This window comes from Chrysochloris asiatica, unplaced genomic scaffold (assembly GCF_000296735.1).
Source record: "Chrysochloris asiatica unplaced genomic scaffold, ChrAsi1.0 scaffold00083, whole genome shotgun sequence".
NCBI classification, from domain to species: domain Eukaryota; kingdom Metazoa; phylum Chordata; class Mammalia; order Afrosoricida; family Chrysochloridae; genus Chrysochloris; species Chrysochloris asiatica.
Genome location: NW_006408601.1, coordinates 3,553,474 through 3,567,680, shown reverse-complemented (window position 1 = coordinate 3,567,680; position 14,207 = coordinate 3,553,474). Strand labels below are relative to the sequence as shown.

The 14,207-nt window shown below is 44.8% G+C and overlaps 1 protein-coding gene across 1 annotated transcript in view; it reads right to left on the bottom strand.

The window, feature by feature from the left end:
* The window catches only part of SPON1 (spondin 1, extracellular matrix protein), a 16,462-nt gene extending 2,661 nt beyond the window's left edge, over positions 1-13,801 (bottom strand). Inside the window, exons 1-7 of the mRNA XM_006865776.1 lie at positions 13,738-13,801; positions 13,211-13,286; positions 11,873-12,055; positions 4,225-4,395; positions 3,922-4,089; positions 2,897-3,061; positions 2,329-2,592 (exon numbers count right to left, since the gene is read on the bottom strand). Coding sequence (XP_006865838.1) covers positions 2,329-2,592; positions 2,897-3,061; positions 3,922-4,089; positions 4,225-4,395; positions 11,873-11,972 — 868 coding nt within the window. The 5' untranslated portion in view covers positions 11,973-12,055; positions 13,211-13,286; positions 13,738-13,801. The remainder of the gene's footprint in view (positions 1-2,328; positions 2,593-2,896; positions 3,062-3,921; positions 4,090-4,224; positions 4,396-11,872; positions 12,056-13,210; positions 13,287-13,737) is intronic.
* Positions 13,802-14,207: the final 406 nt, after the last annotated feature.

The window sequence follows — 14,207 nt, the reverse complement described above, 5'->3', positions numbered from 1 at the left end:
CAGGTTGTTAATGAGTCTTCCTCCAATCCTGATGCCACATTTTTCTTCAAGAACCCAGCTTCTCGTATTATTTGCTCAGCATACAGGTTGAATAAGTATGGTGAAAGAATACAACCCTGTTGCACACCTTTCCTAATTTTAAAACATTCAGTGTTCCCATGTTCTGTTCAAACAACTGCTTCTTGGTCCAGGTACAGATTCCTCATGAGCATGATTAAGTGTTCCAGAATACTCACACTTCACAATGTTGTCCATAGCTTGTCATGATCCACACAATCGAAAGCCTTTGCACAGTCAGTAAAGCACAGGTAAACATCTTTCTGATATTCTCTGCTTTCAGCCAAGATCCATCTGACATCAGCAATGATATCTCTCGTTCCACAGCCTCTTCTGAATCCGGCTTGAACCTCTGGAAATTCATACAATGTATGATTGTAGCCGTTTCTGTATTACCTTTAGAAAAACTTTACTCACATGAGATATCATAGAGATTGTCCGATGATTTCCGCATTCTGTTGTGCCACCTCTCTTTGGAATGGGCACAAATATGGATCTCTTCCAATCGGTCAGCCAGATAGTTGTCTTTCAAATATTTTGGCATAGATGAATGAGTCCCTCTTGTGCCGCCTCACTTTCTTGAAAGATTTCAATTTTTATTGCATCAATTCCTGGTGCCTTGTTCTTTGCCAATTCCTTCAATGCACTTTAGACTTCCTCCCTAAGTATCATTGGCTCTTGATCATATGCTACCTCTAGAAATGGTTGAACAATAACCATTTCCTTTTGGTACAGTTGCTTTCTGTGTATTCCTTTCATCTTCTCTTGATGCTTTCTGCATCATTCAATAATTTGCCCAGAGAATCTTTCAATAATGAAAGTTGAGGCTTGACTTTTCTTCAGTTCCCCCAGATTGAGAAATGCTGAGTGTGTTCATCCTCTTTGGTTTTGAGTCCAGATCTTTGCACATTTTGTTGAAATAATTGGCTTTATCTTCTCCAGCTGAACTTTGAAATTTTCTGTTCAGCTCTTGGACTTCTTCATTTCTTCCATTTGCTTTAGCATCTCTACGCTGGAGAGCGAGTTTCAGTGTCTCTTCTAACATCTATTTTGGTCTTTTCCTTCTTTCTTGTCTTCTCAATGACTTTTTGCTTTCTTCATGTATGATGTTCTTGATGTCATCCCACAACTCTTTTGGTCTTTGGTCTTTAGTGTTTAATGTATTAAATCTGTTCTTCAGATGATCTCTAAATTCAGGTGGGATATATTCAAGGTCATCTTTTGGCTCTCATGGACTTGTTTTCATTTTCTTCAGCTTCAGTTTGAATTTACATAGGAGTAATTGATGGTCTGTTCCACAGTCTGCCCCTGGCCTTGTTTTGACTGATGATATGGAGCTTTTCCATCTTCTCTTTCCGCAGATGTAATCAATTTGATTTCTATGTATTCCATTTGGTGAGGTCCATATGTATAGTCATCTCTTATGCTTTCTAAAGAAGGTGTTTGAAATGAACAAATCATTGGTTTTGCAGAATTCTATCATACGTTCCTTGAGCCACAGGATCATAGACTAATAAATCATTGTTTAAAAATGCCTCTGTTTTGGAGTTGCTGGGTATGCAAGGAGCATTTAATTATATTTTCTTGTATCTTGTTCTCCAAGTATTTAGTGTCCCAGAAACTAAGTACATTCAAGCACAATTTCTTATTTTTCCTATGCAGGTTCAACATGCTTTGCTCAAAGAAAATTTAACTGACCCTCAGCAATTAAGTTTGAGTTCTTGTTTAAATGCTTCCGTAGAGTATATATTCGTCCTCTGTAGAACTCACCACAGTAATGATTATGCATTCCCTCTGTTTACCACAGCACTGTAAGCTCCATAGAGGAAAGGCCCATGGCACAGTGCCTGGCACATAACTGGTCTTAATGCTGGTCGACCAGTGCGGTACACAACACTGTGATAGGCTAAGCCAAAAAACCCAAACCAGTTGTCAGTGAGTTGGTTCTGACTTATGGCAGCCCCATGTGTGTCAAAGTAGAACTGTGTTACAAAGAGCTTTCAAGGACTGATGAAGGGGAAGTAGATCACTAGGCACCTCTAAGTGGATCCAAACCTCCAAATTTTGTTTAACATTAACAGTTTGCTCCCCAAGGAAGCCCAGACTCTTCAATAGCCTGTGGGTATCTTGCAATCACATTGCATCTGAGAATCAAGCTGTAGTTCTAAAAACCCCAGAAAATTTCTCATTGTCCCCCCATTTCTCCTCCCCAGTCCCTAGCCCCAAGGCCTGGCCCAGTGTGGAGCCCAGCCCCACATTTGGGAGTGGTACCTGGAAACTGCTCCCCTTCAGACTCTTCCCTCAGCTGCTCACTTCTCCTGCTCTCTCTGGCCTCCCTCCAGCGCAGTTTCTGGATGGATGGGTTTCGAAGGCATTTCCGGATGCGGCACTTTTTGCGCTGCACAGTCTCTGGACAGGGAGCGCCTCCAAACTGAGGCTCCATCTGGATCAACCGGGTTCGAATCATGTGGCCTTTTCCACATGATTTGTTACATTCTGACCACTGGGACCACTCGGTGAGCTCACAGTCAATGGCTGGGAAGACACAGATGGATGTGAGTGTACCTCATGTTTGACAGAGACGTGATCACCTAACTCCTGCACTCTCCTTGGAATATCTCAACAAGTCTATGAGGAGCGTAAGGCAGGTGCTGTTACCCCATTTACAGAAGGAGAAACTGAGGTTCCAGGGGCAGATTGACTTCATCTAGTACAGGTGGTTGGTAAGCAGTAGAGACAAGATTGGCGGCCAGGACATAAGTTACATTTTTTGTTCCCTCTATTACTCAAGAAGGCTCTGGGAGAGGAGAGCTAGGCTCCTCGGATCCCTGGGACTTACGGCATTCAGGCAGCATGCACTTCTCCACCTGCTCCAGATCCTCGTTACAGTCACCAAGCTCGGCCAGAGACTTGAGCATCCGCTGGCGGGTGCGCATGCCCTTCCCACAGGTCACACTGCAGTCGCTCCACTCAGACCATGGGGACAGCAAGCATGGGATGGTGTCTAGGTCCAAAGCCAGGTTTGCCAATGAGAACAAGCTCTCTGTGTTTACCCTGATCTCTTTGACCCTGAAGTACCCTCCACAAGTGTTTCCTAGCTATAGCCTCTGGAGTAAAGTGGAGTTGGCCCCTGGGTTCAGATCAGAGTGAGCACCAAAGGGCAAAAAGTGGCTCAGCTGTCTACTTCTCTTTTTGACACTACCTCGTGTCTCCTCTGTTGGTCATGTACTGCATGTGACACAGAATAAGTGTACACAAGTTCTCACCTGTAGCAGCACCATAGAGCTGAGCTGAAACTCACTGGAGACAGAAAAAGCCCACTCTCCATGAAAATCATGCACTAAGACATCGGTCAGCTCTGTCTGGTTTGTACATTTTGGTACTGAAATTCCCAGAATACGTATCTAGTCATGTGCATGCATACACTCATGTATTGATGGGTGGGTTTATGTGCATTTAGAAGGGGTCCCAATGCTTGCTGGGGTCAGACAAGCCAAATGTAGAACAAGATTTGGGGCCTAAGATGACCTGGGGAGTTCATGTCCTGCACATATGTGTTCATGTATGCTGCTGGTGGTGGTAGTGTCTATAAAGTACATCTGCAAGTAATTCTACTCAGTACCACCAGTTGCCTTTAAAGCATTGCTCAATTGCTCAGATTTTCCCCCAAATGAGCCCACACCCTCTAGGTCTGGTTCATGCCCACGCACCGCAACTATACCATCGCCAGCAAGGATGGTGGACCATGTTTCCTTGCTGACCTGGGCAGCTGCCCACCTTTTATATGGTGGTGGGGTTTCGCCGCCTTTCACACCCGTCCCCATCCACTACGTCGTACCTGACCTGCTCCCCACGCCCACTCACGGCACTCAGGCATCATGCACTTCTCTGCTTGCGCCGTCTCCGCCTTGCACATAGAGCCGTCGGCTGGACTCATTTTGACCATGCGGTGCCGCTTCTTCATGCCCATCCCGCAGGTGGCGCTGCATTCATCCCACTCGCCCCACTCCGTCATCAGGCAGCTGCTGGGAGCTGGGAGGCCAGCAGAGTTGGAGTTGTGTGTCCACGGCCTCAGGGCCCCTGAGTTCCTTCCCACCCACTTCCGACTCTGCCCCATCCCCACTTCCCCACCCCCTCGACTCCTCCACCCCCATCCCGGCCACTCACAGCATTCCTCGTTGACTGTGCACTTCTCTGTTTCTTCAGTGGGCAGCGTACACACGGAGCCATCCTCCGGGAACTGCTTCACGTACCTCTCCCGGGACCGCATGCCCATGCCACAGGAGATGCTGCATGGTGACCAGGTGATCCACTCCGACATGGTGCAGGTAGAGCCCTCTGCAACACACCAAGCAGACTGGAAGTCGCAGCCCGGGGGCAAGGCAGAGACGTCCAGAAACTGCCTAAGAGCAGGAATCCAGACCCAGGAAGGACCAACTCTAGGGGGGTTAGGCAGTTGAGGACAAAAGGGATAAGGTATAAATCTTCTAACCATTGATTACTCTCTGGAGTTCTGATGTGGCGCTGTAGGATAAGCAATCGACCTCAAGCCAGGATAGAACTGCAATGTCGGAGGTTTAAACTTACCAGCCCCTCCTCAAAATCCCATACAGGGTCACTATGAGTCGGAACCAACTTAACTGTATGTATCAACAACAACAATTGCTCTTTAAGAGGAAATGCCCTTTTTCTAAGTGCATGGGGCCCTCTGGATTTATTTCTCATCCCATGAAAAAATACTTGAAAGAAAATTGACTTGAGAGTTAATTGGATGGATGGAAGGATAGTTTTTAAAAAAGAAAAAAATATATGTATATATATGTGGGCATATTTATATGTACAGTACACTCACACACACATATGTTGCTGTTAAGTGCCTTGGAGTCGGTAATTGCAAGTCTGTATTGAGTTTCCCAGGAGTCACTGGTGGGTTTGAACTGCTGACCTTCTAGTTAGCAGTCCAGTACTTATCTTACAGAACCACACCAGGATGCCATATATATGATATGTGGTATGAAATATAAACTACTTATGATTTAAAATAAATCATAATCATTTGTATATGATTATTGTCAATGTTCAACCACTTCAGGTGGTAGCATATGGTCAAGAACTGATGGAACTGAAGGAAGAAGTCCAAGGTGCACTGAAGACATTGGCAAGAAACAAGGCTTCAGGAATTGGTGGAATACAAATAGAAATCTTTCAACAAACTGATGCAGCATTGGAGACACTCACTCATCTATGGCCAACTGATTGGAAGAGATCCATATTTGTGCCATGCCAAAGAGAGGTGACCCAACAGAACGCAGAAATCATCAAACAATATCATTAATATCCTATGCAAGTAACTTTTGTCTTAAGATATTGAAAAAATCATTGCGACAGTACATCAACAGGCAATTGCCAGAAATTCAAGCCAGACTCTGAAAAAGATGTGGCACTAGGGATATCATTGCTGACATTAGGTGGCTCTTGACTGAAAGAAGAGAATACCGGAAAGATGTTTATTTTTGCTTTATTGATTATGCAAAGGCTTTGAACTGTGTGGATCATGACAAACTATGGCTAACATTTTGAAGAATGGGTATTCCAGAACACTTCACTGTGCTCCTGAGGAACCTGTACACAGACTAAGAAGCAGTTGTTTGAAGAGAACAAGGGGACAATGAATAGTTTTAAACCAGGAAAGGTGTGAGCCAGGGTTGTGTCCTTTCATCGTACTTATTCAATCTGTGTGCTGATCACATAATCCAAGAAGCTCGATTACATGAAGCAGAACATGTCATCAGGATTGGAGGGAGACTTATTGGCAATCTGCGATATGTAGATGATACAACTTTGCTTGCTGGAAGGGAAGAGAACTTAAAATACTGATGAAGATCAAAGACTACAGCTTTCAGTATGGATTGCATCTCAATGTAAAGAAAACAAAAAACTCTCCACCAATGGACCAAGAATTACATTATAATAAATGGAGAAAAGATTGAAGTTGTCAAAGCCTTCATTTTGCTTGGATCCACAATCAACACACATAGAAGCATTAGTCAAGGAATCAAATGACGTATTATTGTGCTAGGCAAATCTGCTGCGCAAGACCTCTTCAGAGTTTTCAAGAGCAAAGATATCAGTTTGAGGACTAAGGTATACCTGATCCATGTTTTCAATTACTTCATCTGCATATGAAAGTTGGACAAATGAATAAGGAGGACTACAGAAGAATCAATGCATTGGGATTATGGTGTTGGAGAAGAATATTAAAAGTAGCATGGACTGTCAGAAGAACAAAAAATCTGTGTTGGAAGAAGTACACTGAGCATGTTCCTTAGAAACCAATATGGTGAGATTTTGTCTCTCAAACTTCAGACACATTATCAGGAGGGACCAGTCCCTGGAGAAGGAAATCATGCTTGGTAAAGTGGAGGTTCAGAGAAAAAGAGGAGGACCCTCAGTGAGATGGATTTGACACAGTGGCAACAGCAATGAATCCAAATGTACCAACAGTTGTGATCTGGTGCGTGAACGGCTGTGCTTTGTTCTGTTGAGTATAGGGTCACTATGCATTGGAACCTATTCAACGGCATCGAACAACAACGAAAACGTATGTCTAAGTATATTAAATACAATAAGAAAATGTCTTCCTCAGACAACAGCCACATTTTAAATACTCGATAGACATTATCTGTTGAAGCCCATCGCCATCATGTCGATTCTGACAAAGAGCAGCCCTGTAGAAGCGAGTACAATGGTCTCACAGAATTTCCAACGCTGTAATATTCATGGAAGCAAATGGCCACATATTTCTCCTAGGGCACAGCTATTGAGGTCAAACCACTAACCTTTTAGCTAGCAGCCAAAAGCTTAACTGTCGAGCCATCAGGGCTCCCCTTGTGTGGCTAGTGGCTACCATACTGGGAAGCATAGATATAGAACATTTTCATCATTGCAGAAATTGCTATAAGATGGCACTTGTTGTTGTTAAGTGCCGTAGAGTCGGTTCCAACCCATAGAGACCCTGTACAGGGTTTCCGAGGCTATAAATCTTGACGGGAACAGAAAGCCTCATCTTTCTCCCATGGAACAGCTGGTAGTTTCGAACTGCTGAACTTGCGGTTTGCAGTCTGATTCGTAACCACTACATTACCAGAGGTACTAGAAGACATTATATGTATTCTAAGAGATGCTATAAGCTTGTTTGCTCAGGGAAACCGGAGGCTAATGATTGTCTATGGTTGACACTTCCCATTTTTGAAAAATAGATGACAGAAATGTACTTCTGAGAATAGAGAGTGTGATTAACTTTGGGAAACAGAGACTTGAGGACACAGACAGATCTGTACTCTAATAACAGATTTCAGGGACTTGGTGGAGGTTTGGAACAAAGAAGAGAATACCCCAGCTGCTAATGGAGCCAATGGCAGAGTGGGAAATGGGAAGGGAGTATCTGTGTCCCAGAGATAAAGGATGAGGCAGGCTATATAATCAGGCTGAACCATCCACTTGATATGCAGCCTTCTCCCATCAGTGAGTTTTAGCAAAGGCTAGAAGTGCAGCCAGAGTGCTCCTGCACTTCGTCTCTCATACTTTGGACATATTGTCAGGAGGGAACAGTTGCTGGAGAAAGATATCATGCTTGGTAAGATGGAGCGTCGGAGATAAAGAGGAAGACCCCCAACAAGATGGATTGGCCAGGTGGCAGCATTGATGGACTCAAATGTGGCAGTGGTAATGAGGTTGGCCCAGGATAAGACATTGTTTCATTCTGCAGTGCATGGGGTCACTATGAGTCGGTTCCGACTCAATGGCACCTGACAACAACAACAACACTCTTTGTAAGAGATGTTCAGGTGGTTGGTGAAAAGATAATGCAACCTCTCAGCATGACTTGCTGGTCTTATTCCAGAGGTAGCGTAGGGAGCTGCTCTAAATAGAAACACACTTGGAGTTTGTGTGTGTGTGTGTGGTGTGTGTTTGGTTGTTTAGTTCTAAGAAGGAAGAGGGACGTGAAGCTACATTTTGTCATTTTTCCATCCATTCATCCATTTATTGGTGACAGTGAGAAATCTATTGGCTACTTAGTGGTATGTCCTGAAATAACAAAGATGTATAAGATGTGGATCTTATATTACTCCTGAGACAAAGAGACAGACATATAAACAGGTAATAAATTCCAAGTATTGAAAGGTAAGCAAGGCCCACTCCTGCGGACAGTTTCACACAAGGGGGCACAGCTGAGTGCCCTTTTATTGATGCAAAGACTGTGGTATAGAGTTTATATGTGTCAGTGGTATTGGGAGATGAAACTCGAAGGAAGGATTGAGGTCAGAATGTAAGACCAACCTACACATGTCTACAGGACAGTCACTTGCACTTACGTGATGCCTTGTCATTGTTACTTAATGTGTGGACAGTGTGGCTGGTGATGCAGTCTGACATCTCAGCCGGAATCCCCATGTTAGTTAGACCCAGGGACAAGACTAACTAAGGGCAGTATGTGAAGCTAAATTAGATAGTTAAATATCAGTGTGACATCATTAGGAGTATGATGAGTCTCATGACCTGGCAAGATCTTACCCTGGCAGCCAGAATACTGTCACTGCCAACCTGAGTGAGTCTTCTGGAAGGAAGGAGTCAGAACTGAGAGATCATTCAGACATCCCACAAACTGATGTCCTCAGGTAGCTTCACTGACTATGTGTCCTTTAGCATTGCAGTAGAATGTCAATTGTGGTAGATGCCTGTGTAAAAATGCTAATTTTTGCCAGGCCTCCACCCTGGTTCCCTGCAGGTATAGTTCACCAGTAAGTGAAGCTGAGGAGTTTTTTCATGGATGTTATGGACTGAATTCTAACATATATGCTGAAGTCCTAACTTCTGGTACTTGTGAACATGACCTTGTTTCGGAAGAGGACCTTTGAAACTGTTATCAAGTAAGTCAACTGAGATCAGAGCAGAGCAGGGTGAGTCCTATTCAATCTGAGTAGTTCTAGAAAAGAGAAGAAACATGGAGAGAGAGACAGGGAAGGTGGTCAGGTGATGACAGTTACGCTGTAGGCCAAGGGAAACTTTGACTAGACCACAAGCTGGGACAGACAAGAAAGGCTCTTTCTCTAGGACCTTCTGAGAGAATATGGTCTTGCTGATACCCTTATTTGAACTTCCAGCCTGCAGAACTATGGAGATTCTTATAAGTCATCCAATTTATGATACTTTATTACAGCAGATTTAGGACATTGGTCAAAAGGACAATGACGGCAGCCACAGATTTTTCAGCTGGAGACTGGCATGATAGGTTCTTTGTTTGCAAAGATCCCTCTAGTGGTGACTTGGAAGATGGGCAAAGTGGGGACAGACTGTAGTCTCCTGAGAGATGTCCAGATGTGGGCCAAAGGTTATGGCCCAGATCATTGTTGTTAAGGCCGTCGATTAAGTTAGTTCCAACTCACAGGGTTTCTGAGGCTGTAAATCTTTGCAGGAGCAGAAAGACTCAGCTTTCTCTTGTGGAGCAACTGGTGGGCTCAAACTGCTGACCTTGTGGTTCACAGTCCAGTGTTTATCTTACAGAGCCACCGTGCTCCCCGACTCAGATAATGAGGAAGACACTAAGATAAAGTTGCTACAAGGAAACGGACATTTTTCTTATCAAAATAATTCCTTCAGAATATCCAAGGGGTCTCTGCTTCCTTCCTACTTCACCCTCTACTCTCTGGTAATTGAGAAGAGAACTGATGTGAGCATAAGAGAATTCGATCTGACTTTGGGCAAGGTAGTTTCTGGGGAGCATGAACCTTAGGTACTAAATCAGTCACAGTTCAACATGTTTCAGAACTGTTAGCATCACCTGGGAGCCACCTGATGTGAAGGACTCTTCCCCATGACGGGGCAGGTTAAAGCCCTCAACTCCCTTGCAGGTGTCAATCAGATGGCCCCCAAGAAAGAGAGACTCCTATGCTGACAGACTGGTGACAGCTTCCTCCCTGCTTGTTTGCAGGAACAGCCCATGGATCACAGGGCTCAGTGCCTTATCATGGGCAAAAACAGTTACTAAAAACAACAACAACAACAACAAAAACCATAATGGGAATGCAGCCAGGAGATGTATTTAAGACTAGTATCTAGGAAGTATTGATGCATTTGAGTTATGGTGTTGGAGAAGAACATTGAAAGTACCGTGGGCTGCTAGATGAACAAACAAATCTGTGCTGGAAGAAGTAAAGGCAGAATGCTCCTTAGTAGCTAGGATGGTGAGACTCGTCTCTCACACTCTCAGGAGGGCGCAGTGCCTGGAGAAGGCAATCATGCCAGGTAAAGTTGAGGGTCAATGAAAAGGAGGAAGATGCTCAATGAGGTGGACTGGCACAGTGGCAGCAACAATGGGCTCAAACTTAACAACGATTGTGAGAATGGCACAGGACTGGGCAGGATTTCGTTCTGTAGTGCATAAGTTCACTAAGAGTCTGAGCTGACTCAATGGCACCTAACAATAACAACCTAGGAAGAGCCAGGTTAAAGAGAGTGGCTTTAACCTTTCTTTATTGTTGTTGTTATGTGCCGTGGAGTCGGTTCCAACTCATAGCGACACTGTACAGGGTTTCTGAGGCTGTAAATCTTTACGGGAGCAGAAAGCTTCATCTTTCTCCCACAGAACAGCTGGTAGTTTCGAACAGCTGACCTTGCAGCTCACAGCCCAATTTGTAACCACTATGCTACCAGAGCTCCTTTCTTTAGTTGGATGCTTTTCCTTCCTGCCACAAACCAGTCCAGCCTCTCCATGCTATCCCATTGCTCAGTGCACCTCAGAGATGAACAGGACCATAAGACAGAATATAGATCTAGGTGCTGGAGAATATTGAAAGTGCCATGATGGACTGCCACAAGAACCAACAGATCTGTGTTGGAAGACGTGCAGCCAGAGTGCTCCTTGGAGGCCAAGATGGCCAAACTTCGTCTCTCATACTTTGGACATATTGTCAGGATGGAGCAGTCGCTGGAGAAGGATATCATGTTTGGTAAGGTAGAGGGTCAGAGGAAAAAAGGAAGACCCCCAACAAGATGGATTGGCCAAGTGGCAGCATCGATGGACTCAAGTGTGGCAACAGTAGTGAGGTTGGCCCAGGATCGGGCAGTGTTTTGTTCTGCTGTGCATAAGGTCGTTATGGGTTGGTACCGACTCGATGGCACCTAACAACAACAACAAGGCAGAGAGAGAGAGAGGTGGTCCCCTGAGAAGCAGACCTTTGCAAGCAATTAGTTTAACGCAGTATTGAAGATGAAGCTTCCCTGATATAACCAGGGGAAGCTGGTGCTTCAAGTCTAAACTTTGAACATCGCAGACAGAGATATTGAGCACGGACTCTAGTCAGTCCAGTGGTAAAAAAATGAATTTCTGACCCAGGTTGGGATGGGACATATATGAGTGTCCATGAATGGTATAGAGTCAGGAGAGTGTATCTAGATTCAATCTTGATCAACCTGTTCACCTGTTCCTTAAGAAGAGAGTGAAATCAAAGCCCAGCTGCACATGGGAAATGACAAATCATTTCCATAAAACCGACCTATGTTTGTTAGATCTTCAGTAACTTGTATGTATCTTCTTCCATGGTGGGTGGGGTGGGTCACTAAGGTATGTTCTGTGTTCATAGTCCCCATGGCAATCGGGAGTCCCCTAGGTGGACCTCATTGACAACTACAAGTAGGGTCTTGGTGCCCCCACCACAGATGCTGACTGACAGGAAGTGAGGGGCCCCCTTTGCCAGACAAGAAGCTCCCTTTCTGAGCCTCTCTTGACCACTTCCTGGTCGGGGTTGGCACTTACCTTCATCACTGCAGCCAGGGCCCATGCAGGGCTGGAAGTCCTGCGTGTCAGGGCAGGGGACACTGAGGTCCAGCTGTGCTTTCAGCATACGCTGCCTCATCCTCTTGCCCTTGTCGCAGGTGGAGGAGCTGCAGGCGGACCACGGGGACCAGTTGGAGTAGATGCATGTTTCGGGGGTGTCATCTAGAAAGAGTGGTATGTTTTCCCTGGGGGCCTCTGGAAGCTGTACCTGGCCCTCTCCCCTAACGGGCTCATTTGGGGACAATAAGTAGATCCCTGTTGCCTGACTGGCCTCATTGAGCCTAGGTACTCCAGGTACAGAAGCACCAATTCACTTTCCATAGAACACTATGCATCTTACTAATATTAGCATCTCACTAATAAGTACCTAAATAGTGGGAAAGAGTCTCTTACTCTCCCTTCACCTCAAGGCATGGTGTCTTTTCATTTTCAGACCCTCACCTTGACAGACATCATTTATACACAGGTGGAGGCATACATAGGCAATTTTGTAAAGCACAAGTCTTTGTGTGTTGTTGCTTCATTTTCCAAAGATCCCATATGTAAGTGTCATGATGAGAATAGGGACAGCCAATGCTCAGGGAGCTCTTATTATATCACTATAATATATAGCATTGTTCTAAGAGCCATGTATGTTTTTATCCCACATAGCCCTCACAACGACAGTCTGTGCAGGGCTTTCTGTTGTTATCCACAGTAGTGCAGTGGTTACGAATAGGGCTGTGACCCGCAAGGTCAGCAGTTCGAAACTACCAGCTATTCCACGGGAGAAAGATGAAGCTTTCTGCTCCCATAAAGATTTACAGCCTCGGAAACCCTGTACAGGGTCGCTATGAGTCGTAACCACTACCACCACCACAGTTGAGGAAACTAAGGTGAGCTTGTTGCCCAAAGTCACAGAGCTAATGAAAACCCAGGTTGTCTGGCTCCCGCTCCCATGAGAAAATGTGGGCTCAAGCCATGGCTCTTGACTGTCAGGTCTAGGCCTCACTTTCCCGGCTGGGGAAGTGGACAGACCTTATAGGCCAGCTTCAGAGGCCAGTGGGACAATCAAAGCAGAGAGTGTTCTGATAACACTGGAATCATTTGAAAGGCTGACACTGTTGAATATCACCATCACCCTCGTCAGTTCCTTAATAATTTGTGTCTAGCCTTGGCCTTGCTTTGGACTATTTCTAGAGAAGAAATCTTCGGAGATGGGATTACCACACTGAGTGATACGACTATTTTTATGGGTACTGAATTATGTTAGCAAATTGCTTTCCAAAATGGCTATGCCAATTTATCTTGTTACCAGCAGTAAAGGAAAACATGTACCTTCGTCTTTCTCTTCCGGAGCCAGGTCTGCTACAATATCATCGATATTATCAGGTACAATATTGCATTGTTCCCCCTGCAAAAGGAAGTTTACTTGGAGGGCTAGCATTAGAGAAAGAATGGGATGTATGTGTACAATGGAATGTAGATGAGGGAGGATATATAACCTGAAGGCTGCTCTATATGTAAAAAACCCTGCCATTCTGCGCCAACATTTGCAATTTGACTGACAAAGAAATGCCAAGAAAGCAGTAGTGGCTACCCTGGGATGATGAATCCGTGACTCATGTACCACATAATCCAGGTCCTTACCATGACAGGCATTAGTAATCGAGTGCGGAACTCACGATTTGCCAACAATACAGTTGAGCACTGTATTCATTTGCACGTTACAAAATAATTTCCATATTTGAAACCCTGGGAGGTCCAGGAATTCCATATCCTGGGGGGATTTCTGCCAGGGACCTCATGATTTTGAGCAGAAAGGTGTCCAGTCTTCTTAGTAACGGAGGAGTCTGTGTCAGTACCTTCCGGGCTATTCTCTCGATGACCACTCTGGCTACTTGAGTGATAGATCCACCCTCTGGATCGTAGAAAGGACTCTGAGGGTGGTCCAGGCTGGTTAGGGGCCGAATTTTCTCCTGGGGGATTGTGGGTTTGTTGGGAGACTGGTGGAAGAACAAAAACAAAACAAATACAGAAACAGAGAGTGTGAATAAAAGCGGTAACAATCCCAAAGCAATTTGGTTGTGATATGAATCGGATCAAAAGGTTTGATAGTAATTTAGTTACTATTTATATTTGTGGGAGTTTAGTCATGCCTTGGCAGCACAGCGGTTACAGCATTTGATACTGTTTGAACCCACTAGCTCCTCTGAGGGAGAAAGAGGTGGCAGTCTGCTTCTGTAAAGACTGTTGCTGTTGTTAAGTGCCACTGAATTGGTTCTAACCCTTAGTGACCCTGTATAGGGTTTCTGAGGAGCGGCTGGTGAGCTTG